The following is a 26,967-nucleotide window of genomic DNA, read 5'->3' as shown; positions in this document are numbered from 1 at the left end:
TCTGTAGTTATGAGACGCTTGTCCAAAAGCTGTTCATGGGTTCCTAGATGTCCACCTTCACAATTCTTACAACTGGATATCACTCTTTTGAGAATTTCCTGACTTTGACTGAGCGTTTTGCTTTACATTCAGCTCTTCTATCGTGGCTTAAATGTAGAGCATCCTCACTGATGGGTGTCGCCTGTTTAGGTGCAGAAGTGGTTTTGCTTCGTTGTTCTGTAATGTTACTGATGGACATTAGCGCAGAACTTTGGCTAGTGTTAGCTCTGTCTCCGTCTCTCAGATTTATGCCTCTTCATTACGGTTTTGCTCTCAGGTTTGCATAACTCTTTAGATTTCCTCAGGATCCTCCCTGGATTCTGCTGGTGTGGTAATGGCACCCTCTGCTGACACTACTGTAGGTGCATATGGAAATGTCTACTTCCTGTATGTTGCAGGATTGAAGAGCAGATTTTTCCCTGTGTGCAGCTGCAGTGAATAAATCATAATCCTGCTCAAACCTTGGCCAGTTTTCTTCCAGTCTGGGAAAATGAGAGAATCAGGTTGTTGAAATTCAATATGTGGATCTGCCTCTGTAGTTGTACTGGAACTGCTGGGTCAGATGATCTGCTGGCTTTCTTTAACGGGAGTCTGCAGATGAATTTAACATCATGTTTATTGATAGAAGCAGGAAAATATGAAATTACAATGTCTGAATGTCTTTTACAGTATGTTTTCAGCAGCTTTGAACATTTACAGCTCAATATTCTCTATTGGATTTTAGTCTGGACTTTGACTGGGCCACTCCAACACTTGAATAGTCTTTGATCTAAACCATCCCATTGCAGTTCTGTGTTTTGGGTCGTTGTCTTACTGGAAGGTGAAGCTCTGCTCATTCTGTGCACATGTTGGATAGAAAGAAAGATTAAGATCTCATCTGACCAGAGCTCCTTCTTTCCATGTCCAGTCCATCTGTTTATCTGGACAGCCGTGTCTTGGTTGGACTGACATTGAGGCATATTATCTCAGCTTTTGAGTTGAACAGTATTGCATGAAAAAGTCAAAGCTTGGGATAATGTTTTATGACACAAACCTGCTATATTAAACCCTCTCACACACACTGAAAGTTGTCCAGTGTGTGTGGACAACTTTCTTGTCCACACACACTGATGGGACCAATAAAATTAAACTTTTATTCGTCCCACTGTATTTTATTTTGTTTGAGAAAAAAAGACGCAACACTTTTCAGATTTTTGTGTATGAAACATTTTAAAAGCCACGTATACGTTTCCCTCCACGTCAGAAAAATATGCACTGCTTTGTGTTAATCTGTACAGATAAAAAAAGTTTATGGATGTAGTGTTAACTAAATTAAATAGTTACAGGGGTATGAATACTTTCACAACCACTCTATCTAACTCAGGTTCCTTTTGGAAGATGGAGAACTTTTGTGTGCATAACTGTGTAAAGTCCTTCTCTTCTTTTTAGAGTTCTTTGTTTATGGTACTCATATAATATTTGGCTGCTTTTTACCATGTGCAAAAGAATCTGCATTAAGTAGTTTTGATGAGAAAATATTCCACAGTTGTGTTTAAAATGAATGAAGTTATGTAGAATACAAGTAAAATGAGAATACAGAGATATTAATATGTTTAAAGGAACTGTATTTGGAAACGGCACAAAGATTGAAGTTATGTATGGAAAAAAATATATGGGAATATAAAAATAAATGTTCCCATTTAAAGTTAAAGGAAGACATCCTTGGAATCAACAGTGCACTGAATAATATAAAAATAAAACAATAACTTTGAGTGATTATGTAGTTTTTACAACAACAAACTTGTTGTAAAACTAGACTACGACTAAAGTTGAAACTATAAAGTTCAAAGCAAACCATAATATAAACATTATACAAACTGTATCCTGATCTGGTTTTAGGTGCCATTTTCTTTTAGGTTTCTTCATAAACTTGTTCTTGTACAGTGTTGCATTTAAAGTTTGAAAATAATTGTATTATGTTATTTCTTTGGGAGAATTTTTGTTGTTGGACAAAGATGGAAGAAAGTTTAAATATGTCACATTACTAACAATCTGCTTGGATTGTCCTGTAAATCTACACAGGTAAGACTCTGAATGTGCACCGTTTGTGTCGCAGTTAAGTTGTGTAAAGCAATATTAATATTAATAAGTTAATTTGTCAATTAAATACTCAGTAAATTCGTGTTCAGCTTTTCTTTGAAATCTATGTGAAAATATGTCTGTGACGAGTTGAATCTCTGATTTAAAAAAAAAAATCACTACATTTATCTATAGCTGTTGTGATTTTCTTACAAGATTCTTTTTGTTTCTAGTTTAGGGATTCTTTATGAAACATTAATGTAATTTGAGCAAAACTTTCAGGGGACAGAATCTCACTTTTCTCTCTGTTATTGCGCACACAGACCTGCAGAGGGAGCTCTTCAAACTTCACGCTGCTCAGTTTGCAGCTCCTGGGCAGAAGATCCATCAGAGCTCCGCTGCATGTGTCCCCTACACACACATGGTGCTGTCAGACAAATGTGGCGCTCAGCCCCGCCCTCCACGCATTCCCTGCTCCAACCGTCATTTCATACCTGTTAACCAAGGATCCCAGAGCCCTCCTCCAAGCAGCGCCATCGTCTCTGATGTCTTCCAGCTGGCCCCGTTTAAACCGCAAAGGAAAGAAAGCGGGACAGCATGCAGAGTCTCCGCCTTTTCTGCATCCCATAATTCTGCTGAAGCATCAGATGTTTTCCTGCAGGCACCGTTTGGGAAGCGGCAGGAAACCAGCAGAGCTGCTCCTGCTAACACTCACGCATTCATGTCCGGGACTCAGCAAATGAGGAACAGCACAAAGTGTCACCCTGTCGCCCTTTTGCACACGGAGGCCCCTCTGCTCCAGCAGCCCGTGGCGGTGCACCGGGTCGTCTCCAGGATCGGTCAGCAGGCCGCTGTGGGCTCAGTGGCAGTGGGGCCTCTGCATTCCTGGACCATCGTGGGAAAAGTTGTGGCTGACCCATTCACAGCTGCACCTTTTCAGCCCAGATGCTCCCCAGGGAAGCCTTAGTTTTATTAGTGTGTCTTAAAAAAATGCAAAGTCAGAAGAAGAAGAAGAAGAAGCCAAAATATAGTTCAGCTGCAGTAGGACTAAAATACCACATGTAAGTTCAACGTTGTTTCAAGGTTAAGGCTCTACCTCAGTCGTCTCATTTGCTTCCAGTCACCATATCAAGTCTTCATGAACAGTTTTGACTTTATTTATCTATTCAATAATCATATCAAAGTAATTAAGAATGTTCCAGAGCAAAATTATACATACAGGCTCAGATATATAGATATTTACTGATTTCTGCCATAATTCTGACTCCATTTTCAACCACTGGCCTCAGCAAAATTGTTAGTCAAGTTTTAGAAGGGTTGATGTCAGGGATTTTAAATCCAAAAGACATTAATCATCCCAAAATACAAACTGATATAATTGTCTTCAAAGACTCATTGTAGCTGCTGATGGCTGTGGGAAGGAAGGATCTGCTGGAGCAGTCTGTGTTACAGGTGGCCTGAAGAAACCTCTGACTAAAGACTTGTGTAATATGGAGAAAACCTCCTAGAAGCTTAATGACAGTCTGCTCTATACATCAAAATCCAGTTGTGATGTGTGTTGGACGTCTTTGTCCTCTTGGAACAATTAGTTTTGTTCATATTTTAACCATCATATCTAAACTGTCATTTGTACACAAAAGCAAAGTTCAAAGTTACATAACTACCCAGGAACCACTGAGGTACAAAGCAGGAGCTGCTTTTGAGTGACTCGAATTTAACATCAACATGGATTCAGCCCGTCAAGAAAATGAGACCCATCTACTCTAAAACTTAGACATTTCAGCTTGACTCGCTGCATAACTTCATTTGGACAAGCCAAATGCTTTGTGGGGAAAAGCTGAGCTGTTTTGCCAAAATGACATAAAATGTCAAGAAGAGGATTTTCAAAGCTTGTACGAACTGTAAAACAAGGCGGTGGTAGCATCATGGCCGGGGCCATTTCTTAATTAAACATCTATTCTATGTGTAAAAGCCTAATGCGTCACAGGGACCAACCCAGCGTATATGAACTCAAGAAATTCCAGTAAAAAGTGGTCAAAAATCCAGACAAAACATTTCCAGGGATTCGTTGACATCCACAAGAACGTGACTTCCCTGCAATTTGCTCATGGACATTTATACAAATAATAGTGGGCCTAATATCTGAGCCAATATCTAATTTTAATCAGAAAAAACCCCAGTAAATTTGAAGCTTTTCCAGCTTTTCCTTTTGTAAACCAGTGTTGTTGTATCTTGTATTTCTAGTCCAGTCCCCAGAAAGAAGAGATTAACTTAAACATTACAAGGTCCAAGTTAAGATGACCTCCATTTTCAAGGGGAGTGAATGTTGATATTTTCCATCACTTTTTTTTTTTATCCAACTAAGAAGTTTTACGTGGATTTAGAGGAAAAGCGATTCAGCTCTTAGTGCGTCGTGCCAGAAACCATCAGTTTCTTGGCAGCCCAAAGGATTTGCTTGTCGGCTCATGCCTTAAGCCTATTAAATCTTTCCTGTTGTTTACATATAAACTGCAGATTGTGCTTTCATTATCAGTATTAGGAGATTTTCCAAACGTTTTCAGTTTTCCTGTCGACATTCAGTACCGGAGCTGAAAGTTACCATGTCACTGCAAGCCAAATCCACGTTTCTGTTTCCAAAAGCACGTTTTAAATCCATGTTTTCAAAAAAATCCCAGCAGGTCGGCAGATACTTGGACGTAGCCGGTATTTAATTATACTAATCCCGGTTTGCACGCTATACAGATAAACTGACATAAAACACAGTTTAGTGTACGTTATTTAACTTTTCTGTCTAGTCCGTGAAATAAGTTACAAAAGTTTAGTTTGTCAGCGTATCGCAGATTAGATTCTTTATGTGATAAAATGTTAAATATAAGGCTTCTGAATCGGTTTTATTTTGGTACAATGAAGGACTCTGTTTTTCGCTCAGGCTTAGGATTCCTGGATGTGTACACTGTATATTACCTGCTCAATTAATACTGGATAGAAAAAACAACTAAAGTTAAATGTTTTATCAGCCCAATATAGTCTTAAAAGCTCCATCCTCTGGGTCTGTTGTTTTATTCTTACGTGTTTTTATGTCTTTGAGTTATATATTAAAACAATTAAAAGTGGGTGCACACTTTTAACATGAATCTCTGAATGTAAATCATCTTCATTTTACCCACAGTCCTAACCTGTTCTTGTTCATTTTTGCCTCTTTTTTGCTGCTCATCAGGCGATCCATGCAGGCGTCCCTGGAAACGGCTTTTTCAAATTTAATCCCAGTTTAGGATTAAGCACCAGTGTTATAAAAACACTCAACATTATAAAAATACTTGAGAGGCCTCCACTATTTTTTAAAGTAACATTTACGTATCTGCCTTGATGGACATGTAACTTTTTATTTTGAGGTGATGCTATTAATAAACAGTTGTGGCAAAAATCTTTCCACAGTGATGTGAAAATGTTTTTTTTTTTTTTTTTTTTTTTTTTTGTCTGTTTTACAGGAAAATAAAGAGACTAAATGCAGAAATTAGCACTTTTTGCTAACATGTGGTTGCAAAAAATCAATGAAATGTTGGACAACCGAATCTGGCAGGGAAAATATCTCGGCACCAGGGTTCTGCTGTCAGACTTATTACTTTCTGCAGAATCTTGTTCTTCTTTTATTTTTTTATTTAATTTTTTTTTTTTTGAGACACAAGCTACTTCTTTGCTTCTCATCATTTCAATGTTCTCAACAGCGTTTCCACTGCCGCCGATGTTGAGCAAGCTCTGCTCTGGTGGCGACACATTTTTGTCCTTCACAGGAAATTCTGAATCCTTCCACACAGCTTTTTGCTGCGACACTCTTTGTTTCATTTGGATTCAAACAAAGTGAGGACAGCTGCAGGTTTTTTTGCATCTTACCCTCTTAAAAGCAACCAGGCTGCTGATTATATAAAATATTTTAGATTTTGTTAAAAAGTGCATTTGTGTCGCTATTTAAACTTCTGGAACATTTTAAGCTTTTGATATATTTCATTGTCTGAGTGCAAGCTAAGTTTGTGTCGGCACAATTACGTTTTTTTTTGTTTTGTTTTGTTTTTTTATGTAAAAGCTATGTCTGAAAGGCACTATTTTTGGTCAAAAGTATTTTCTTTCTTCTTAGCATGTTTTTATTGTCTTGTGATTTTTAAAGAATGAAGTCTCCTGAGGTAAAATGGAAAGAAACAACCGATCCAAGTGTCCCCTGGACTCAGTAAATCACTTTTACTCTAGTTTAAACCACCCAATAAAACGGCATAACCAATTTGAGGCACTGATGATGTTCAAAAGAAACCTTCCAGGGTAGTAACATGAGTCACTTGTTTTCCCGGTAGTCAGCAAAGCATTCAGAGAGATTCATCTTCTGGAGACGAGTGCGTGGAAACTGTAGAAAGTGGACTGGATTTCACAGAGAATAGATAATCACGCCGTTTTGTTTTTCTTCACATAAATTTTACTTTCTATTTTTTATTTTCCTAAACACTGTTGCTCATCAACCCCTGAACTTTGGAGCCAACTATCTATGAATGTGCTCATCCCTACAGTTTGTGCAGCCAAGGTAGACAGCGCTGTCGGCCAAGCTGGGAACTTGAAGCCAATGCAAAACATTTTTTAGGATTCTCCAGGGAGATAAAGTCATGAGACACTTTTTTTTTTCCTCTCTTTCTAATGTTACACAATGCACTGAAGTGAAGCTATCATTATCTTTTTTTTTTAAAGAAGGGGTCACAAAGGAGATCATCTGTCAGTAAAATACTGAGTTCATGGCGCTCAAATGCAGCTGGCAGTATTTGACATTGTCTTTGTTATCATAGGTGTCGCCATTCGTATTTGCTGACATCCTGGAAGAATTAAAATTTTATTTCTGATGCTTTCTTCCTCTGTTTCTGGAAGGGTTTTTTTCTGTTTTTTTGTGAGCTCATCACTGCCTGCAGAACTGCAGATCTGAGTGTCTTTCAAGGCATTTCTGAATATGAAAAACATATTGGAAAAACACATGGAAATAGGATTTATTTTAGGAAATCTGACTGGAATAAGAGTCAGCTGACTGTCTGCTTTGTGGCTTGTTACATAATATTTTAACTCCAGTAAAACGTTTTGTTTTTTTTCATGTCTTTTTGTTTCCCTCGGAGGGAAAAAAAGAGAGAAAAAAATAGAACGAGGAATAATAGAAACATTATTTCTAGAAGGGAAATTAACAAAGGAATTGTTTCAAAGCCCAAATTTTCCACCTCTGCAGCATCAATTGGAGTAAAAAAAAAAAATAAAGATGAGGATTTCCCAAATGGATCAGTCATTAGCTTTATTAGCTAGGGCTCAGTTTTTCCTCACATTTAAAATTAAATTGTTCAGATCAATATTTTCAGCATTTTATTGAATATATTAATATTGAAAGCAAGATTTTTTTCCCCTTTGTGACAGGGAGAATATACAAATATTTCTGAGTCGATATAATTTTAATCAGGCTAACAGCATAGACCACTTGATAGAAATCTAAGTAATCCACATCTACCAAAAAAAGTGTAAGTTAGATCATAAGATAATCATAATTTACGATTATCATAACTTCAGATGATGTTTTTCGCTGAGAAAATCATCTTATGACAGGGATTGGGTATGTTGCAAAACATATAAATCCTAGTTTGTTTTGAGCTTAATTCAAACCTCATGCACTGTTGGAGCCATAAGAAGTTAAAATAATAATAATAATTTCACTATAACTTGGTCACTCTCAAAAGTTCTGAGAATTCAAGAAATAATCAGAAAGGTTTTCCAATAGAAAGACCAGAATTTAAAGGACAGCATTTAAAGTGAAAACAATAAGTTGCCACTTCTATTCACATTCAGTGCGCAAGACTCCACTCCTGAAGAAAAATTGTGTTGAAGCATCTTTAAAGTTTGTTTGCAAACAAACCAGTGAAATATTGAGGGAATATAGTCTGGTTAGATGAGACCAAAATTAAAAACACACACCAAGGTTGGAGAACAAATCCCTGCACATCTTTAAAAAAACAAAAAAAAAAACAATCACCTTTGGATATTGGATGTGGGAACATCATGCTTTTCAGCAGCAGGTTCATACAAGTGGGGGACAACAAGCCTCCATAACACCTATTGTAATACTCTCTGTATTAGATGATACTACTGGATAATATTTTATTTTAAGGCTAATACATGTGGAGGACATTGTCATAATTCCCAGGATGTCCCGAGTTTGGAGAACTTGTGCTCCAATTAAAGATGAATAATAAAAAACCCTTTATTATAATTGTTCTCCACTCAGCAGCCGGATCCTTCGTGCCTGACGGATTTAGCTTGCTGCCGTCACATGAGGAATGTGTAAATCTTGTGCAGATTTTGCTGGGATCAGAAGACGCTTTAAAACCTCCTGAAAGTGAAGCAGCTGGATTCAGGGCAAATCAGGGCGGGGTCAGGGGTCAGCGATGCTCTCCTCAAAAAGAGCAGTGTCTTCTTCTGAGACGGATGAAACGTATCTAATTCCACTTTCTGGTAAATCGATTTACATTCTCATCCAGACCTTCTTCTCCAAGTGAAAAGCTGTGAAAATGGTTTATTTTAAGACTTGCTGGAAAATACACAGTCACCTTATAAAAACCCGGGACAGTCGACTTCTACCAGCTGCACCTTCTGATCATAAGGCCAGCCACCCACATCCGGGGAATATTCAGGAGATTTACCTCACACACACAAGCTCTAAAACATAACCTAAAAGTAGTAGATTTTTAACAAAATTAATAAAAACAATTAAAAAAAAATCAACTGTGAGTCAAGCAGACAAATTATTTTAATTTTTATTGCACAGTGAACAAATCGAAGGTTTCAGATCTGCTGCTGGGTCAGTCACAGATTAACTCTCCGGAGAAAGACGTTTAACTTTACAGGAAATGAAAACCTGTAAAGATAACCTCCAGGTTGTCACTCAAAGGGATCAGAAATTAATTAAAGTTACATGTACTTAAATCATTTTATTTCAGTAATCCGGTCTCAGTGTGGTACCTCTTCTCCATCCTGCGTGAGATCCAACAGAGAAGGATTTGTGTACTTGGAGGTCTGCATGAGGAATAAGAAGTGGATTAAATCTGAGAGAAACACCAAGTCCAGCACGACACAAATAAACAAAATATCTGTTGGCAGAATATCAGACAGTAAGGCAGGCAAAAGAAGATGGATTTCTCTCCAATTACCAAAGGCGACCATTCTACTGAAAACACACTCCGGTCCAGGATTATTAAACAATTAAAAGAACTCAGAGTTAATTGATGAGGACACAACACATTTCATGGCAAGGTGGCAACAAATAGTGCTAGTAGCGTCAGCAGGCAGAGCATTAAAGTGATGGTTTGTGAGCATAAAGTTTCCCAGGTGGGAATATCAGTGGTTTTTGCATTTATGTGCCCTCTGCCAGTTCAAAATACCTTCTGAAGTCCTCAGATCCCAGCAAAACGTCGACTGTCCGAATGTTTACACCAGGTTTGTATTTTTCTCACGAGATACAAACGCAATATTGTTCAAGTTCCTTTTATGCAACTTTTGGATGCCTTTAAGATTTTAAGCAGCTCCAAAACTCTGACAAACAGTGAATGACTGTTTCATCGAGCACTTTTTAATGTAATAGACAAACGAAACAGAAACATCTAAACAACTCTTATTATTTACACTATCTGACGTAGACTTGTGAAGAAATCACTATTTTATGTTTTATGCATTTTTTTTTATTTTTTTTTGAGCAAAGTCAATGTATTTTTGTTCGAACACAATTTCAGCGATTTGTGGGTGAAATTTTGAGATTCTTGCGCCCTCAGTTGATCTCGTGGTTGGGTCGCGGAGGAGGGCGTGAGGGCGGAGGGGCTCTGCATGGAGGCGACCCCTGAGGTGGCGGAGGCAGGGAGCCCGTGGGAGACGGCGGCGCTGAGTTTTGCCTGGCGTTGGTCGTCGACGGCAGGTCTCTGTCGGGAGGAGGCGTGTACGAGGAGCTGCTGGAGGACGGGGGCGGAGTCGACGGCAGAGGCGGCAGGGTGGAGGTTGGCGAGGGGGGCAGGTGGAGGTCCTCGCAGTCGTCGGATGGGCGCCGTTGGCACCCGTGCGGTAACGTGTAGACAGGCGTGGAGGAGTGGTTGTAGATGGGGTAGCGGGGAGGCGGGTAGGACGGGCTCCGGGTGAAGTTGATGCACCGACCCTGTGATGGAGGCGCAGAGAGCAAAGGGGGAAATGTGTAGCTGTACGACTAATGACGAAACGACAATTAGCTTTATGAGGGCGAGAAACTGGGCACAAATTCCTAAATTTCCTGTTGCAAGGCGACTGGCAAAATTTGCAAGTGGAAAGAGTGCATTTTTTCTTTTTAGTGAGTGACATAAAAGAAAACTCCGCCATGCAGACTCTGTGAACTTTGGGAGCCAGACTGCATGGAGTCCTGATGACTTCTGCAGGCCTGTTCCTCCAAACAATAATGCATTGTCCAAATTACTTCATCATCTCCCAATGGCAGCTTCCATAAGGCTAATTTAAATTATATTTAACTCAAATATGACACTGAAGTTACCCCAGTCTTGCCATGTGGGTGTTTTTAGGTTTGCTTGTTTTGCTACAGAACTTGAATTTATTTTCACATCTTGTCTTGCTTCATTGTAGAAAAATAAAGTCACCTTGTCTCCAGGATAAGGTCGCATCACTGAAACTCTGTCGTAGCCTCTTCTCAGCAGCACATACAGAGCATCCAGCTTTCCCTGGAAAAAGATGACATCTGTCACTTCTGTAACATTATTATCATCTTATGATCATGATCAGTAGTTTTCTGAGCTTTCTCTTTTGACGTTTTGCAGCTTCAAGATTTTTTTTTTAATTAATTTTCCATCTGAAAACCATTACTTCTTAAGTTTGTTGACTTTCACACACAACAGAGGATCATAAGGGCATTAAAACGTCTCTTAGGAACAAAGCTGTGTTGTATTTACACTAAACTTGGAGTTCATTACAAAGACAAAAATAATTGTTTCACAGGTATAAAAACTTGTATTTATCCCAAATAAACCCAAAATGTCGAAAAGTCGTCATATGCCAGCAGCCGTTCAGTTTTAAAAACAAAACATGTATTTTTCTGCTTTTAGTTGTTCATAAGTTATTTATTTTTTATCAGATAACCTGAAATGATTTCATTGTACCATTAATCGTTTGAAAAACAAATCTTATGAAGAAGAGAGAGATGAAAAACAGGTCCAACCCTGAGCTCAGTCCTTTTCTCTGCAGAGGCGTGGAAGGCTTTATGTAATAAACAGCGACAGATAAGCAACGAATGCAACCGGATAAAAACACAACAGACTCCACAGATTCCTTTCCGAGGGTTTAGCCCAGTTCAAGTCTGGATCTTGTTAACGTCCGTCCTTCCAGCTGACAAATATCGGAGGAAACAGAATTTTATAACCTACTTCCTGGTAACACATCATCAAAAGCACTAAAACCAAAATATTTTCTCACTTCTGGTGTCTTAGGAAACTTTTTTGTGAGCAAACACAAAAACTCAGAAGACGAAAGCACATTTACTCAAATCCAGGGTTTGTATTTAGGAGCAAATCTGAATTGCAGCGAAAGGAGGAAAATAAATGAATAAATAAAATCTGACTTCAGTTCAGAAGGTGGGGAAAAAGTGAGTGAGCACCTTAATGGGAGAATACCACTTCTGGGATCGGATGGTTTTGTGTGTGTGGTAATAAAGCCGCGGTGGAGGCGGATCGTACTCCTGAGCGGGCATCACAACTCGAGCATTTTTGGCTTTTTCCAGTTTGGCTCCTTCCTCAGTCGAGCCTTTATCTCCCCAGCGGACCTGAACAGACGGACAAGCAAAGGAGAGCAGCTGCGTGAAACGAAAACGACAACAAACTGCAGATATTAGTTAGCAAAACCTGCAGTAACATATAGTAAACATACGGCCTGAACTCAACAGGACGGCCTTTATTTACCGACGACCCCACCTGGAGCGTTTGTTTCGTCTGACTTCAGCACATGGTTCCAGTTAAACTTCACATGTTTATGAAGGTGGGACACAAGACACATTTTGATGCAATATTTTCCCCCCATAGAAACGTTGGCACTGAAAGCTGTTATGGAGATTTTATGACCCCGAGATCCATTAATCGGGTCCGATCAGAACTTTGTTTATGGAGCACTCTTCATACAGCCAGAAAAACGTTCTTCAAATAGATTGAAAACACAAGGGCAGACATAAAATCTCTAGATACAGACTCATTTAATAACTTAGAATATTATAGGAAAGCCTATTTACTTTAGGAGAGCTATCATCAAGCAAAACACGTTACATTAATTATATACAGATGCCTTTTTCCTCCTTTTACAGCTAATGAAAACATGATTTCATAGTAGAATATTACATCAGACCAATTAAAAATATTTTTAAAAACCAGATGAAAAATACTTTTAATATCAGCTTAAGGACTGGATATTTTTATTCTGATAAACGAGACTGATTAGGACATATATTCTAATATGATGCTTCGTAAATGACCTAATAGGCAGACAGAACCAATTAAAATATAATTCAAAAATAAAAGAAGACTTTATTAATCCCAGAGGGAAATTAAATGTTGTTGTAGATCATTAATTCAGATTCTTCAAAGAGTTATTGAAGATGGAAGGCCTCCTGTAGCAGTCTGCATTACAGCGGACCTGCAGAAGCCTCTGACTGAAGATACTCTGTTTTCTCAGAGTATTTTCAGTCTTGAGAAAACAGAGTATCTTAAATCAGCCAATTATAGGAAAAGAGGATAAAGGCTGGTGAAAAAGCTTTGGGGTCGGAGAAGCTGTAATTGAACTCATGCATCACTGTTGCATTAAACAACTGCTGCTGTGTCATGTTGCTTTGTTCCACAGAAACCATTCAAAGTCCTGCAAGGTTTTAATTAAACCAATTCTGCTGAAATCCACAAGTCAAAACAAAAGCAGGCAGTCCTTTGTTTCTGCAAATTTCCATAGAACTGTTTCAAATTTGTGATTTTTCCTTGACACTAACTTTATTTTACAGTTGATGTTAAACAGAGAAGGAACTAGCATAAACGAGTTACCACGCCAGACTTCCTGAACGCCTCGTCTCAATTCTTGTCAGCGTTCGCCTTTACCTTGATGCAAAGGAGGCTAAGATGTCAAGAGTGAGCCTGAATTTAACAAGCTAAGCCAGCGCTGTCAACACAGCCTTGGAAGTTCATTAGTCAAATTCACTCCCTTTCAGCTACCACACAAAAAGCCACAGATGCCTTGACTTGGCAGAAAGAGCACATAAATGAAGCTCTGCATACTTTCCATTTTAGTGTTTTGAGTTGTTTGACTCCACAGCTCTGCTCGCCGAATGAAGAGGGTCTTTCTCTTTGAGCGAACCGTCCCGACGGAGGCAGACATAATCCTGTTTCTGCATGATTTATCAGACACACACAAGGGAGGCAGAGTTCCCTCAGTCGTTCTCCTTACCGCTGCTCTTTCTCAAAGATTAAGAATAGTTTGTTTTTTTTTTATGTCAAGCTGTTGTGCAAAAAAAAAAAAAAAAGGATTGATAAATCAGCGTCTCAGACCAGTAAAACTTTTCAGCTCCTTGCAAACATTTCAGTGGTGTTTGTTGTCCAGATGGCCTCAGTCTAGCTCTCTGTGCTGGTCACAACAACAAAGTGACTCGGTTTCATGCAGCATGGACCTGCGTGCTGAACTCCATTAAGGCAGCTTTATTGTTCTTCTGTTTGATCTCATTCCCACCTTTCATCTTTTGCTTCCTGCACGCTGAGGGTTGAGGTAAAGACTGCCACGTGTTTCATCTGTGAACGTGAAGCCAGTTTCGGTTTAACGTTGGGTAATTTAAGCATTATGAACAATGTTAATCACCACATCAAGGAGTCTGAACGTGGAATGTTTTACTATGTCTTTTCACTTGTGTCCTCTTAACTTTTGCGATTATTCTGCCGCGGATTGTTCTGTCTTTCTTTGTTGGGTTTGTATTTAGTTTCCCTCTCAGCTGAAGTACATATGCTGCTAGATAAGAAACAGATGGGAAGACATTTAATTTTCAAATCGGTAACAGGAAACAGGAAATGTGTTAGCAGAACATACAGCCAACGTAAAAAGAAAGTACAACCCTTTAAATATTTTGGTTCTATAAAAAGAGCTAGAAGAGATTCCAATAAATAATAAAAGATTAGTGCATGATGAAAAAGTTTGTTCAACTTGACATAATTACAAAAAAAATTTAGAACGAAAAGTAGAAGGTTTTATTTGGCTCAAACAAAAAATTGTATTTTGTTTCACACCAGAGTATCTGGCTACTCTGGCTGCCAGGTGTTTGCTCTATTCAAGAAACTCCCAATAGTTTTGTTTTCATTGGCAGTTTTAATCGCACAATTTGACATTTCAGGAATAAATTCGCTCAACGAAAACGCACCAATTATTATTTTTTTTTTTATCTTGTTTTCAATAAAAAGTTTTGCTATATGGTGGTGTTCCTGGCTGCATCAAATTAAGTTTATTTCACAGAACTGCAATGGAAACTTTTTTTTTTTGCTTCCCTGGAGTCACATGACCAACAAATTGATGTCGCCACAGCTGCAAACCATGAAGAGGAGGATAACAGGAAGTAGTTGGAGGATGATTGCGTGGCATACTTTTTAATGGCTTCTCAAGAGAACAAACTTATTCACAAGTGATTTTAATTGTGTTTCTTTTTTTAATGGAAAGACCGCAATTGTAAAATCTGTTTTGTTTTTTTTTTTTTTTACATTTGTGGATTAAGTTTTGCACACAGTTGAAATGGAAGCGCAGCTTCTCTGGCGCCTGATTTTTGCAAACAGCTCACCTGAGGATAAACGTCGAAACAGTTTGTATCCAGGATGTGTGGGGTCTGCAGAGATCAGCTGCTCTTTTCCTGACTCTAGATCTGTAAAGGTCCTGGATGGATGGAGTGTCAGCCATGATGATCATCCAGACATAACTGTTTGCTGGACGAGCCAAACCGCACAGTGACGGACGAACTCAGGGCAGACTAAATAACTGCAGCTTCGACAATGACCAGCAAGTCCAAGTGACCAACAAAACCACTAACAGGTAAAATCCAACAGGGTGTGAAGGAAGTCAAGATTTTGTCAAAGAAAGCTCAATGAGAAAAGAGGGGGGGAAAAATGTTTCACCGTTACCTCCTCTTTTATGTGCAACAATTTTTACAATATTCCAGTGTTGTTGGATCTGGATACATTTTAAATTGATTCTCCAGATTACAAACGACTTGCTGTCATTTCCAGGACATCCAGACCTCAGAAAAGACGAGCAGTCTGACAGCATCACTGTGACGATTTACCAGGCTGACTAGATGTTTTCCTGTTTTCTTCCTTTCTTTGTGTCCAATTCAGTCTCAAAGTGATTCAGAGTGAGGGACTCCCAAAAGACACACCAAAACAAACCAGACCAAGAACATTTTGGGCAAAAGCAAATCTGCCGTGTTGAGATTTCCCCAGTAGGTGAGCAGAGCGACTGCGGGACAAATATTCTGCGAGAAAGGCCCTAAAGTCAAACTCTTGAGAGATCGATAAACTTTACATCTCAAAGCTTTTATTCCAAACTAGTGTAGAATTTATCTTATTTATTTGTGTTTGTCTTGGTGTTACTTTTACATAAATAAATGGCTATAAAATTAATAACATATTCAATTATTCTGTGTAATTATTATTTAATTAAAGAACTAGATCCTAATTTTCATAAGTATACATGACATTAATATAGACTGACAGCTATGAACGTTTTTCACTTACGCCAGGTTGGTTTAGTTAGCTTCCCTCGAAAAATGAAATGATTTCCTCTCGTTAAATTTGTCCAACATTTGATTGATCATCTGAAACAAGAAATGTGATTTTTAAAAAGATGAGACAGAAAAAAATCTCTTTTTTTTTAACCACATCTATAGGCATTTTTTTGTTGCTTTGATCTTTGTGTCAGCAAAGGCAAGAAAAGGCAGGAAATCGCCTCCTCCTCTACAGACTCTCAGTCTTCCAGCACTGTACAGACTTTACAGGAGCTCGCCTGGACGGGTTGAGTGTGGTCCTGCAGACAGACCGCCTCCTCGAATAAGAGGAGAAGAAACATCTCGCCGGTTCTTTATGTCGGGACTATTTTGGTCTCATAACATCTAAAATGGACTAAATTGACCAATTTTTCACAATATATACAATCGTGACCGGTTTTAAAACTGTGAAGCCACATAACGACCCACTTTTCCTGACATCACACTTAAAACTGTAATGTCTTTACCATTCAACCACATCACTTGCTGTTGTTGGGTAATTGCACAGCGCGGCAGAAGGAGTTCTCATATTATATAAACGTTTGTTGTTATTTTCAACATTTTTTACCTCCATTCTCTTGATTCCCCCGACTCCACGGCCGCCGTAGTACGACGCGTCCACAGTGGGCCACCTCTTCTTTGGAAAACCGTCTTCGTCATCCTAAACAGTGTTTTAGACACTTAAAATAAATGAATTTAATTGTAACTTAAATGTGTAAATAAAATCAACCTACAGAGAGGTCTTCAATCACAGGAGGAGGTGGCTCATGAATAACCTGCAATGAGTTAAAACCGTTACTTTAGCAGGTAAAAATTTGTTCATGAAGCATTTGGCTGATTGCAAAAGCAAATCCGTTTATTTCCGTTTATTCTTGGCTATTTTCATACCACGGTGCAGCAGAGAGGCCAGAACCACCACAGCAGGATAACGGTGAACAAGAGCAGCAGGATGAGCAACGCGATGCCCACAAACGTCCCGTCGGACTGCAAAGAAGATTTCAGTTTTCACTTTGCACTGATTTTGATTCTTAACAATTAACAAATGACAAGACTTCACGTCATGAATACGTGATATTGGACAAAAACGACAATTATACAAGAATTAAAGAGAAATCAGAGTAAAGACTGGGGAGAAGTCCACAACGTAGCTGATGTTTGGTGTTCACATCTAAGGTAATGATCTGAACCAGTTTGGTTTCTTTTATACTTACACAGGTGATGGCAGTAATTGTGACAGAGCTGGATATGAAGCTGAGGCCGTTATTCATGCTGACATGGAGAGTGGCTGACCTGGAAAAAGGGAAGATTTCCGGCAATGAATGAAAGGATCCACTTAACAAAACCAAATGAATGTGTTTGTGTGCTATATTTGTCGTCTAATTAGTTTATTTTCATTTCAGCAGGAGGGTGAAATCGTGGCATGTTTCTCTCTGATCCCAGGTATATTTGGTATCACGATTAATGCATTTTTTAAGCTTCACGTATTGGGAATGTCACACGAAACCTAATTCCCTGATCCATGTATGTCAGCAGAGAAGCTAAGTTAGCCTTTTTAAATTTTTAAAATTTCAATCTGTTTTTGTGTTCACAGTTTACTAAACTCTGCTTTAGATTAAAGTAGAGGTGAGTCAGCTTCTTGGTGTCATTAATGAGCATGCATAAACAAAAATACGAGCACAAGCAGTGATGTTTCATCTTATTATTTTACTCTGTCTGTGTTTCTTGTGAACATTATTCCCACTTACGTTCCAAATCTCTCCAGAACCGGAGCCGGACACAAAAGATAAGTATCTCTCACCACCAAAGGTCTTTCCACTGCAGGAACAGAAAAAAAAAAAAAAAGATTTCAATCTCAAAGAGATAACAAAAAAAATCACAGGATGGGTCAGCGATGAAGAGGAAAAGTCAAATTCAGATTTTTCTTCTCGTCTTTAAACATCAGAAGCTTCAATCCTTTTTTTAATGTTATTAAATTCCTGGACTTCCTGTTCTGATGGAAACTGAAGCGAGCAGGGGAGGGTTTGTGGCTTATTTACCCTGGCTGAGTGAGTGTCTAGTGTGTGCAAAGAGCCCTGGTTGCTGATGAGCTCCACATTCCCCTGCAGACATCTGAGAAGTCCTGAGTGCTTTACCAGCCGATTCAAAGCAAAGAACGACGGCGCTGATGGTGACAAACGAGCTAGAACGCTAACGTCAGAGCGGCCCACCAAGAATTTTTGGCCCCTGCCCATCCATATGTTGAGAGTCAAAATGCGTTCAACAGAGTGGCGTCAAAGACACCGGAGTGCCTATTATGTAACGAGGATTAAGACTTAGTATTGGCTGTGCTTTTAGGTAACAAGTATGGAGTTTATTATCTAGTTTTATTGACTCATCCTTAGTTTTTCCACACTTAGCTTGCTATTTATAGTGACAGTCTTTTTTTTTTTGTCGAATACTTAAGTAAACATCTGGATGAATTTGTATTTCTAAACATTTAGAGGTCATAAAAGACTTGAGAATGAGGTGGAGGATCAACTTTCAGCAGGACAATGAATGTAAACATAACCAGCGCTGCAATGGGACAAAATAGATGCGTTATTCTTAACCTTGATCCCTTGTCCTTCACGTTTTGGGTGTTTCTCCACTGCAGCACACCTAACTCAAATGAATGCACTGCCTTCTTAGCAAAAGCCTGTTAGTCTAGTTAACCTAACACATGCAGGGCAGGGGATCTAGAGGATGGATAAAATGGCTCAGTCAAAGTCCAGGCTTCGATCCAGGTGAGAGTTTGGAGCAGGACATTCAGCCTGACTGAATCTCCATCTAATCTGACTGAGCTTCACCAATTTTGCAAAGAAGAATTGTCAGAAATATCACAAAAAGTGTGTTATCTGTTTGTGAAAAACTCCAGAAAACACATTTGAGATTTTTATTTTTAGAAAATGTTGTTTGATTCAACACACAAAATCTCAGTAACGTACAGAAAGGTTTGAGTTTGTAACATAACGTTTAAGGGCAACAACTGCTTTTGTGTGGCACTGTAGCCACAACTGAACCGAGAGAAAAATCAGACACATTACAAGCTGTTATTAGGCATGATAAGATCTTTTAAAGTGAAGAACATTTTTTTTTAAATTTACCAAAATTATAAGAAAGTCTGGAAGGCTTTGAATGAGTTACTGCAGGAAGATAGTTTTTGTTTTCAAGCTTTTTATTTCTCAGTTTTAGTGTCTAGCGAAGAACATTTACAGTTATATTGAAATAAGTTTGAGATAAATCCCAAAGAAGTGCAGCACTTACTGAAAGTCACTGTGTCGTTGATGCGGAAGCTGCAGAGGACTTTCTGCACGTCTCTGGCGTGAAGGAAACCGTTTCCTCTGACAGACACCTGGAAGTTTTCTGGAGGGACATGGCAAATTAGAAATATTGTTCTAAAAGAAAAATTTACCTCTGTGAAAGTTTTTGAGTAAATAAAACCAGAAGTTTAAATACGCTGATCAAACATCTCTTGCTTTGGGTGAGTTAAAATTACCTAAATTATTTTGATTAGCTAAATGCCAGAAAACCTTTTTGTAACCTTCTTCAAATACAGAAGTTTAACATAAATCTTGTCAGTATCAGAGATAATTGTCTGTATGACTTGGATTAAACCTTAAACAAAAATAGGTCAACAGACACATTAAAGATCACCTGTAGACGTATTTTAAGGCCACACCTAAAACACATTGCGTTCTCGTTTGACATCAAATCAAAAGAAATCAGGCAAGATGTCAGGAAGAGAATTTGCGCAGCTGCAAAAACCTGGTTGATCCTTAGGAACAATTTCTGGATGTTTGAACATTTATCTGTTCAAACAATTTTATGCAAGTTTGGACATTATGGAAAAGTCCAGTCATCACACTCAGGAAAGAGCAGGAGGTTATGTGACCCAAAGATAAATGTGTTTTGGTCTAAAATGTGCAGAAAGACCCCAGATAAAAAAGCCAAAGAGCATCATTATCCATGTGAAACGTGTCCTGAGGTGACATGGGCTCTGCAGCTCTAAAAGAAACATAAACAGCCAGACTCCACTTTGCAGATGCACACATGGAGCAAGACACTCATTTTTGGAGAAATGTCCTGTGATCTGATGAAACTAGAGTGGGGCTGTTTGGCCATAATCACCTTTGTTACTTTTGCAGGAACAACAGGGACTCTTGTAGCACCCTGACTTTCAAGTATGGTGGTGGCAGCGTCATGCTGTGGGACTGTTTGGCTGCAGGAGGAACTGGTGCTTTTCATAATACAGATGTGATCATGAGGAAAGAACATTATGTGGAAATATTGAAGCAATATCTAAAGATAACAAACTGTTTATTCCACCAAATATTGATTTCTGAACCCTTCCTGAGTTAAAATATTAGTATTGTTGTTTTTACATGAATATGAACTTGTTTTCTTTGAATTACTTGAAGCTTTTTCATTATTTTGACCATTTCTCATTTTCTGCAAATACAAAATTTTTGCTTGGAATTTCAGACATGTTATCAGAAGTTCATAGAATAAAAGAACAAAGTTCATTTTACTCAAACATATTCCTATAAAAAGTAAAATCAGATAAACTGATCATTTTAAATGGTCTCTTAATGTTTTCCAGAGTTTTTCCATGGAAAGACAATTTTCCCTGATTCTCACCAAATGTATGAAGAAAGTTGGGGAAACACACACACACACGCACACGCACACGCACACACACTAACACACACACACACACACACACACATACTCTAAAAAATGCCCTTGCTAGTTTTTCTGGAAAATAGAAATTATTTTGGTAATTCTAACTGGCTCAAAACAACAAAAGTTTGGTTTAATTTAACTTCAGACAGTGAGAAAAAATATCTACGTGTTTTACTTTTTCAGTGTATGTAAATTTCTGGCTCCAACTGTATATGTTCATAGTTAAATGAAAAGCATTTTATGTTTTTTTGTTTGTCTTTTTACCTCCTTCGCAGATACTTGAGGGCTCTACTGCCAGGATCTCGATGCAGGATCTCTTCAAAATCTAAAAAAAGAAGTTAATCTCATCACAAACTCTGTATTCTGCTCTTATAGGATCTAATCAGGTGTGTGGCGCACCGAGTCAATAACTCCTTGCAGAGCTTGAAATCCATCATGCACAGGGAAAACGTGGTCCTTACTGTCAGCGATGGTGGACAGCTGTCAATTAAAGCAGCAAACAGTTTAAGTCACTCCAATTCAACAATGAACTGATCCATTTATGAGCTGGCAGGCAGAAGTCACCTGTGTTTCGTTAAAGTCTTTCACCCCAACGCAGTACACAGTGGCACCAAGTTGCCTTGCTCTGCCAGCCTAAATGGTTAGACAAGACTTTAAAGTCCAATTTGGCAAAATGAGAGGGAAAAAAAGAACATCATCCTCCTCCTCCTCAGCTTGGAGTCATTTTCCTCACCTCTCTTTCCGCCAGGTCAAACTGATTCTCCCTCAGCTCTCCGTCTGTCAGGGCGATGATAACACTAGCTGTCCGGTAGCCTTAAGAAAAATTAATAATAAGAATAAGAAGAAGAATAAGAAGAAGAGGAAGAAGTAGAAGAAGAAGTAGAAGAAGAACTCAAGAGTTTAAGATGTGAAGAATATAAAATTTAGCTGAAGGGTAGTTTTCTGTGTAGACATCAGGTTCTTTGTGTCCTGATACATGCTTGAATATTGAGAAATTCCCATTTTAAAAGTGCTCTCACCATACCCGGTGCCATAGTATATTTGCTCACTGGCCTGAAAGGAAAACATCCGAAGTTAGTCCTCTGATTCGGACTCAATTTTCCCATTTATTTGACACGTTTATCAAGATATTTACCCTTTGAAAGCCTCTGTGCATGAAGGTGTCTCCACCTGGATGCACCATGCGCAGCTCCTCCAGTCCCTCTCGAATTTGCTCTCTGATTAGGAAACAAAAAGAAAACGCCGAAAATACAAACCAGAGCCGGACGCATAAAGCAGAGTGTTGTTGTGAGTCCCACCTGTCCTCCGTTAGCGGCATGAGGATCCGTCCCTCAGTGGAAAAGACGATAAAAGACATCCGCAGCTGAGGACTGGGATATTTAGAATAAAGATAATAAATGACAGAAGGTAACTGTGACATTTCATTTGGCTGGATTTTCCGCACCAACCTGATGAACTTGTGGGCGAGATGATCCACGAAGTAATAGATCTCGTTCCAGTAATACTGCACACTGCCAGACCTGAGTCACAAAGTCCAGAGCAGTGAAAAAGAAAAAGTAAGAGACGGGAATATTTCTTATGCAAAACATTCAAGGAGTTGATACTTTTTAAAAGACTGACAAGTTAAATGAGGCACAAACCAATTAAATATTCCAATTGGTTTAATTGCTGAGGTGCTACTATTGAGAGTTGATCATTTATTCAATAAATACTTTAAAGTTGTTAGCCAACTGTTTACTCAACCAAACACTGTAGAATGCATTGTAATGAATTTTGACAGTTGTTTGACTCAGATTGGTACTTTAGACCACAGTTCAGATTGAATTATTTAATTATTTGCAGAAAAACAAGATGGTTAATTATAACAAATAAGAAAATCTCCATATTTTCTGAGGGTCTTTCTAAGTTTTGGAGTTTTTTTGAGTGTTTCTGTTTCTATTTTCATTAATTATCCATCCAGTCCTGAAACATGGCAGCACAAAATCTACCTAAAGAAGAAGTAATGTTAAAAACTTGACCTAAGAAGAAGCATCAGATCTAAAATATATGATAAACCGGGTTTGATGTTCTTTAAAATATAGGGGGAAAATCCAGCCAAGGTGGAGATCTACTGATTAAAACTAGAAAGTACAAAACACTCTGGGCAATTTTATAAATTATAAAATTGGATTTGACACAGCACTTTAAGGAAACCACAGTGTGAGCTACTTAAAGACCAAAAACTAAACCAACACAAACAAAACCAGGAGTTGAAACCTGATCTGCAAGAAGATCCAAGTCACCCAATTCATTTCCAAAACAAAATTAATCAAACCTTTTATTACTCTTCACAAACAACAGCGACATCATGTTGCACAATGGCTAAAGAGCTGAACAACAGGTCTATATTCATATCTGTTTACACATTACAAATAAACCGTGGGATAATTCCATGAACTTTCACTGTTGCTATCGCAAAAAAATAGCAAACTTAAGCCAAAGTCACAAGATTTTAACTGTTACTCTCTTCTGCTTTGCATTTTAATGTCAGGTGCAAGTAAAAAAAAGAAAAAAGTGAACAAAAAATGCGGGGTATTATATTGACGTCAGTAATTAAATGGAAATTTGGAGCTCTAAGAGGCTCCAGCGCCTACCCTGGGCAGCCTCTCGTCCTTATGTTTTCATTTATCCAGAGATGTGAGTCTAAGTGGAGGGACGCCGCCAAAAACCAGGGATCTTTGGAACATCTGGCGCTAATGGTGCAAGGGTTCTGCTGCCCAGAGCACAGAGAGAAACGCTGCTGCTCCTGTCAGGAAAGTACGTCTGCAGATTGACAACGCGAGTCCCTGCAATGAGTTTTATTGTCCGAGATGAAAAAAAAGCGTTTTCAGAGAGATGTAAACCAGGTCATGTGACACAGGATCCGCTCTGAAAGGTCATGTTATCTCCGTGACAGTTTAATCCCCTGTTGTGGTTTAACCCTCATGTGTTTAAAGGACGTAGGAATATGCTGCTGGATTTTATTATCACTTTAGAAGATAGCAGGTTTATTTCTAAAATAATCAGTAGAGTAGGGGGATGTACTCAGATAAATCATCAGTTATGTAAGCCTGCATACTGTGGAAATAAAAGCTTTTAAGGCAAAACATAAAAGTGTCCTTTTTTTTATTGCATTCCAATATTTAATTCATATTTCAAACTCCCACTTTAGCAGTCAAGCAACATAGAAAAACAACTGGAAGCAGCACATTAGCTAACTGTGACAAATGCATTATTGCAGACGTAGGGTTTTCAAACAAAAATGTTGTAAACAATAGAAAAAATAGCATAATGCAAACTTGAAATAATATCAGAGGGTTAAGAAAACTTAAAGTCAGAGGTAACGTTTTCAAAACATAGAATTTGATGAACTTATTTGTTAGTTTTCTGAAACTTTTCCAGATACTTTTCCAGAATTCAGAAGTTACTTTCTGAAATTTGCTACATACTTTATTTATTTATTTATTTTTAGCAATTTTCATCAAATTTACTGATTACTGATTGCCAGAAATTTAGGGATTATTTTCAGGACTTAGTGGGTATAACTTTACCTAACTTACTACTTACTTTCCTGAATCCTAAGATTTACTTCCTGAGTCTCACTAGATTTTTTCTAGAACTTTAGTGGAACAAGCTGAATAACGTGCCTGGAACTTGGAAGACACTTTCATAAATAATTTAGGTTATTCATAAAAACCTATTACTTTGTTCTATGGAGATTGCAGGGAAGTATGTTGCAAGTTTCAGAAAGGATTATCTTGATAAACCCAGAGAAAGCAGCCACTAAGTTTTGTTGAAGCTTCATGTAAGTTCCAGCCTCTAAGTTATGGAAAATTACCTTGTAAACTGTTAAAAAAATACCAAAAATATTTAGATAAAACACAAATATGAGAAGTATAAAGACGTGGTTCCAAATTGTTCACATTTGTGCGCACTGTTCACTTATTGCAGTCACAAACCCTTTATTTACATGCCCAACTATAATTAGAAATTGTAGCTTTTTATAGCAACAACTTTTGCACTTGTGACATCAAATAAAACTGTGATGATTCATGCACCAAACTTCTCCTGAGATTATCCGAAAGTAGAAGCACTCACTTGTCTAGAACAAAGTAAAGATCAAATCCTCCATAGCAGGACGACCCTTCTTCCCTTCTTTCATATATCTGTGCCATGCCGCTGACCACCAGGACTGCCACCAGTATGCCCAGCTCCACACGCAGTATGGCTTGCCCACACCAGGACTGGGACATGATTCTAAATTTAAAACAGGCCTCAGCCTGAATGAGAGTAGAAGCAAATATTCTCCAGCTGAAATATTCCCCGTTTAAGGTGCTCAAGTGTGGAGAGGCATCCTGGGAAGACTGATCTCCAAAGCATAAAGTTCTCCTCTGAGTTAGAGTCCCATCTCTGCCGCAGCAGCAGATGTACGCTGGCAAAGGACCATGGAAACCAGTGGGACTGGGTCTCTGGCTCCCTCTTTCTTCCATTTTGCATTAAAGGTTTCTGCAAAAACAGAGAGAAATAATTTAATGGTAGATTAAACACTATTTCTCCGATCTGATACTTGTGAATGAACCTATAGCTTTTCAGTCCTTTTTGTGTTTTAAAATTGTGAATTTCTTTGCTTTTTGATTTCTTTAATAAGTGATTTTGCTCTTTATCCATCAGCACCACATGGTGGCGAGAACATAAATACCACTGAACAACAGTGAAGTGTTCAACAATCAATCTGCATTACATATTAGAAAGCTAGAGTAAAAACTCATCCCTCTTGATAATTACTTTATTTATTAATTGGATATTTTCCCACCAAGAAATGTGGCATATTCACTTGTTTTTTCTTTTTTTTTAAGTTTTCATTTATTTAATTATAATTTTTTTTCTTTTTTTTTAAGTTTTCATTTATTTAATTATAATTTTTTTTACAGTATTTACTCAGAAATAGAAGGATTTGTTGGGTTATAAAATATCATCCCAAACTTTTGGTACCATATATTCCAGACTATAGAGTGCGCCACACTATGAGCCGCACCCACAAAGCTTAAAAAAATGGAAACAAACATATATAAGCCGCACCGGGCTATAAGCCGCTGGTATCTCCACCGCTCTTGGTTTCCCACAAGGAAACCAAGAGCTGCTATTAAGGACAAAGCCCTCTGTCTCCAACGCCGAACCTTGGATTCGTTCACGCCGATTTACATGCAGTGACTCTATTTCCCTCCTGTACTACCAGATCTTTAGCCCTCAATTTAAAAGCTGCATGAACTTATTCGTGTTGTTTCCATGGTGAGAAGGCATCATGTACATATTTGTGTCTATGGGGTATGAGTTTCTCCGTCGTGCCTGCTGCTAGCATGTGCTTGTTCTAAAAGCACTTTCTTCTTTGATTTCCAATTTTGGCTTCCAATGATTCACTTCATGCTTCAGAGCCCCCTGGTGGTTGAAGAAAAATACACAGAAAAGCCTCACCAGACTGTAAACCGCATGGTTCAAAGCGTAGGAAAAAAGTAGCGGCTTATAGTCCGAAAAATACGGTATTACGGTATTTTTATGTCAAAAACAATGCAAATACTATACTATACAATGTCTTTGTTTTTTAGGTCAAAAACAATGCAAATACTATACTATACAATGTCTTTGTTTTTTAGGTCAAAAACAATGCAAATACTATACTATACAATGTCTTTGTTTTTTAGGTCAAAAACAATGCAAATACTATACTATACAATGTCTTTGTTTTTTAGGTCAAAAACAAAGACATTGTTTTTGACCTAAATGGAAGGGTTGTAGAATGAAGAACCAGCCCAGATGTCTACAGTCGCTCTGGGGGAGCTACAGAGATCCGGAGCTCAGGAGGGAAACTATTTTTAACAGGATAAAAGTTTGACACGCACTCTGAAAATGTTGAATTGTGGGAGACGGACAAGAATGAAGGTTTTGTTGAAAGAAAGCCAATAGAAATATTGTTTAGAGTTTGCCACAAGGGACATGGGGAGGATGCAAACACTCTGTGAAGCACAGTGGTGGCAGCAGAGCTACATTCACACAAGAAACTAAATCCTATTCAGAATCCCGACTTGGAAGTTTTGTTCACAGATGTTCTCTCGCCTAATCTGACTAAAATTTAGCTGTTTAACAACAAAAACCATCCTGGAGAAACATTGCAGTTCTTAAAAGCAGGAAGAGGGATACACAAATGGCACAATTATCCACGCCCTTGTCTGCACCCACACTATTCCATCTAAGTTCAATTCAGTTTTACAGGCCATTGTATGTGCCTGCCCCAGTAATGGCTG

General features: G+C 38.4%; 2 protein-coding genes and 1 long non-coding RNA gene across 4 annotated transcripts in view; 2 read left to right on the top strand and 1 right to left on the bottom strand.

Moving 5' to 3' along the window:
- The window catches only part of LOC103148723 (AP2-associated protein kinase 1-like), a 28,262-nt gene extending 22,737 nt beyond the window's left edge, over nt 1–5,525 (top strand). For both annotated transcript variants that reach the window (XM_016679475.1, XM_007567630.2), the window contains exon 20: nt 2,421–5,525. In XM_016679475.1, the coding sequence (XP_016534961.1) occupies nt 2,421–3,064 (644 nt within the window). In that variant the 3' untranslated portion in view covers nt 3,065–5,525. The remainder of the gene's footprint in view (nt 1–2,420) is intronic.
- Nucleotides 5,526–8,899: 3,374 nt separating this feature from the next.
- On the bottom strand, nt 8,900–25,111 carry antxr1b (ANTXR cell adhesion molecule 1b). Its single transcript, XM_007567619.2, has 18 exons — nt 24,767–25,111; nt 22,099–22,170; nt 21,949–22,020; nt 21,786–21,867; nt 21,670–21,703; nt 21,384–21,463; nt 21,215–21,283; nt 21,050–21,130; nt 20,915–20,975; nt 19,232–19,330; nt 17,695–17,764; nt 17,161–17,239; nt 16,838–16,933; nt 16,684–16,725; nt 16,518–16,610; nt 11,783–11,947; nt 10,773–10,853; nt 8,900–10,303 (listed from the first exon to the last, which is right to left on the bottom strand). Exons 1-18 carry the CDS (start codon nt 24,919–24,921, stop codon nt 9,926–9,928), a joined length of 1,809 nt encoding a protein of 602 aa, XP_007567681.1. The 5' UTR covers nt 24,922–25,111; the 3' UTR covers nt 8,900–9,925.
- LOC103148714 (uncharacterized) lies at nt 13,640–17,629 on the top strand. The gene is made up of 3 exons (XR_477387.2): nt 13,640–13,917; nt 15,051–15,219; nt 17,165–17,629. It is a non-coding gene; the product is annotated as an uncharacterized LOC103148714 (long non-coding RNA).
- Nucleotides 25,112–26,967: the final 1,856 nt, after the last annotated feature.

Source organism: Poecilia formosa, unplaced genomic scaffold (genome assembly GCF_000485575.1).
Source record: "Poecilia formosa unplaced genomic scaffold, Poecilia_formosa-5.1.2 Scaffold6, whole genome shotgun sequence".
Lineage (NCBI taxonomy): Eukaryota > Metazoa > Chordata > Actinopteri > Cyprinodontiformes > Poeciliidae > Poecilia > Poecilia formosa.
The sequence above is the reverse complement of the archived record's forward strand: the minus strand, read 5'-3'. Positions and strand labels throughout refer to the sequence as shown.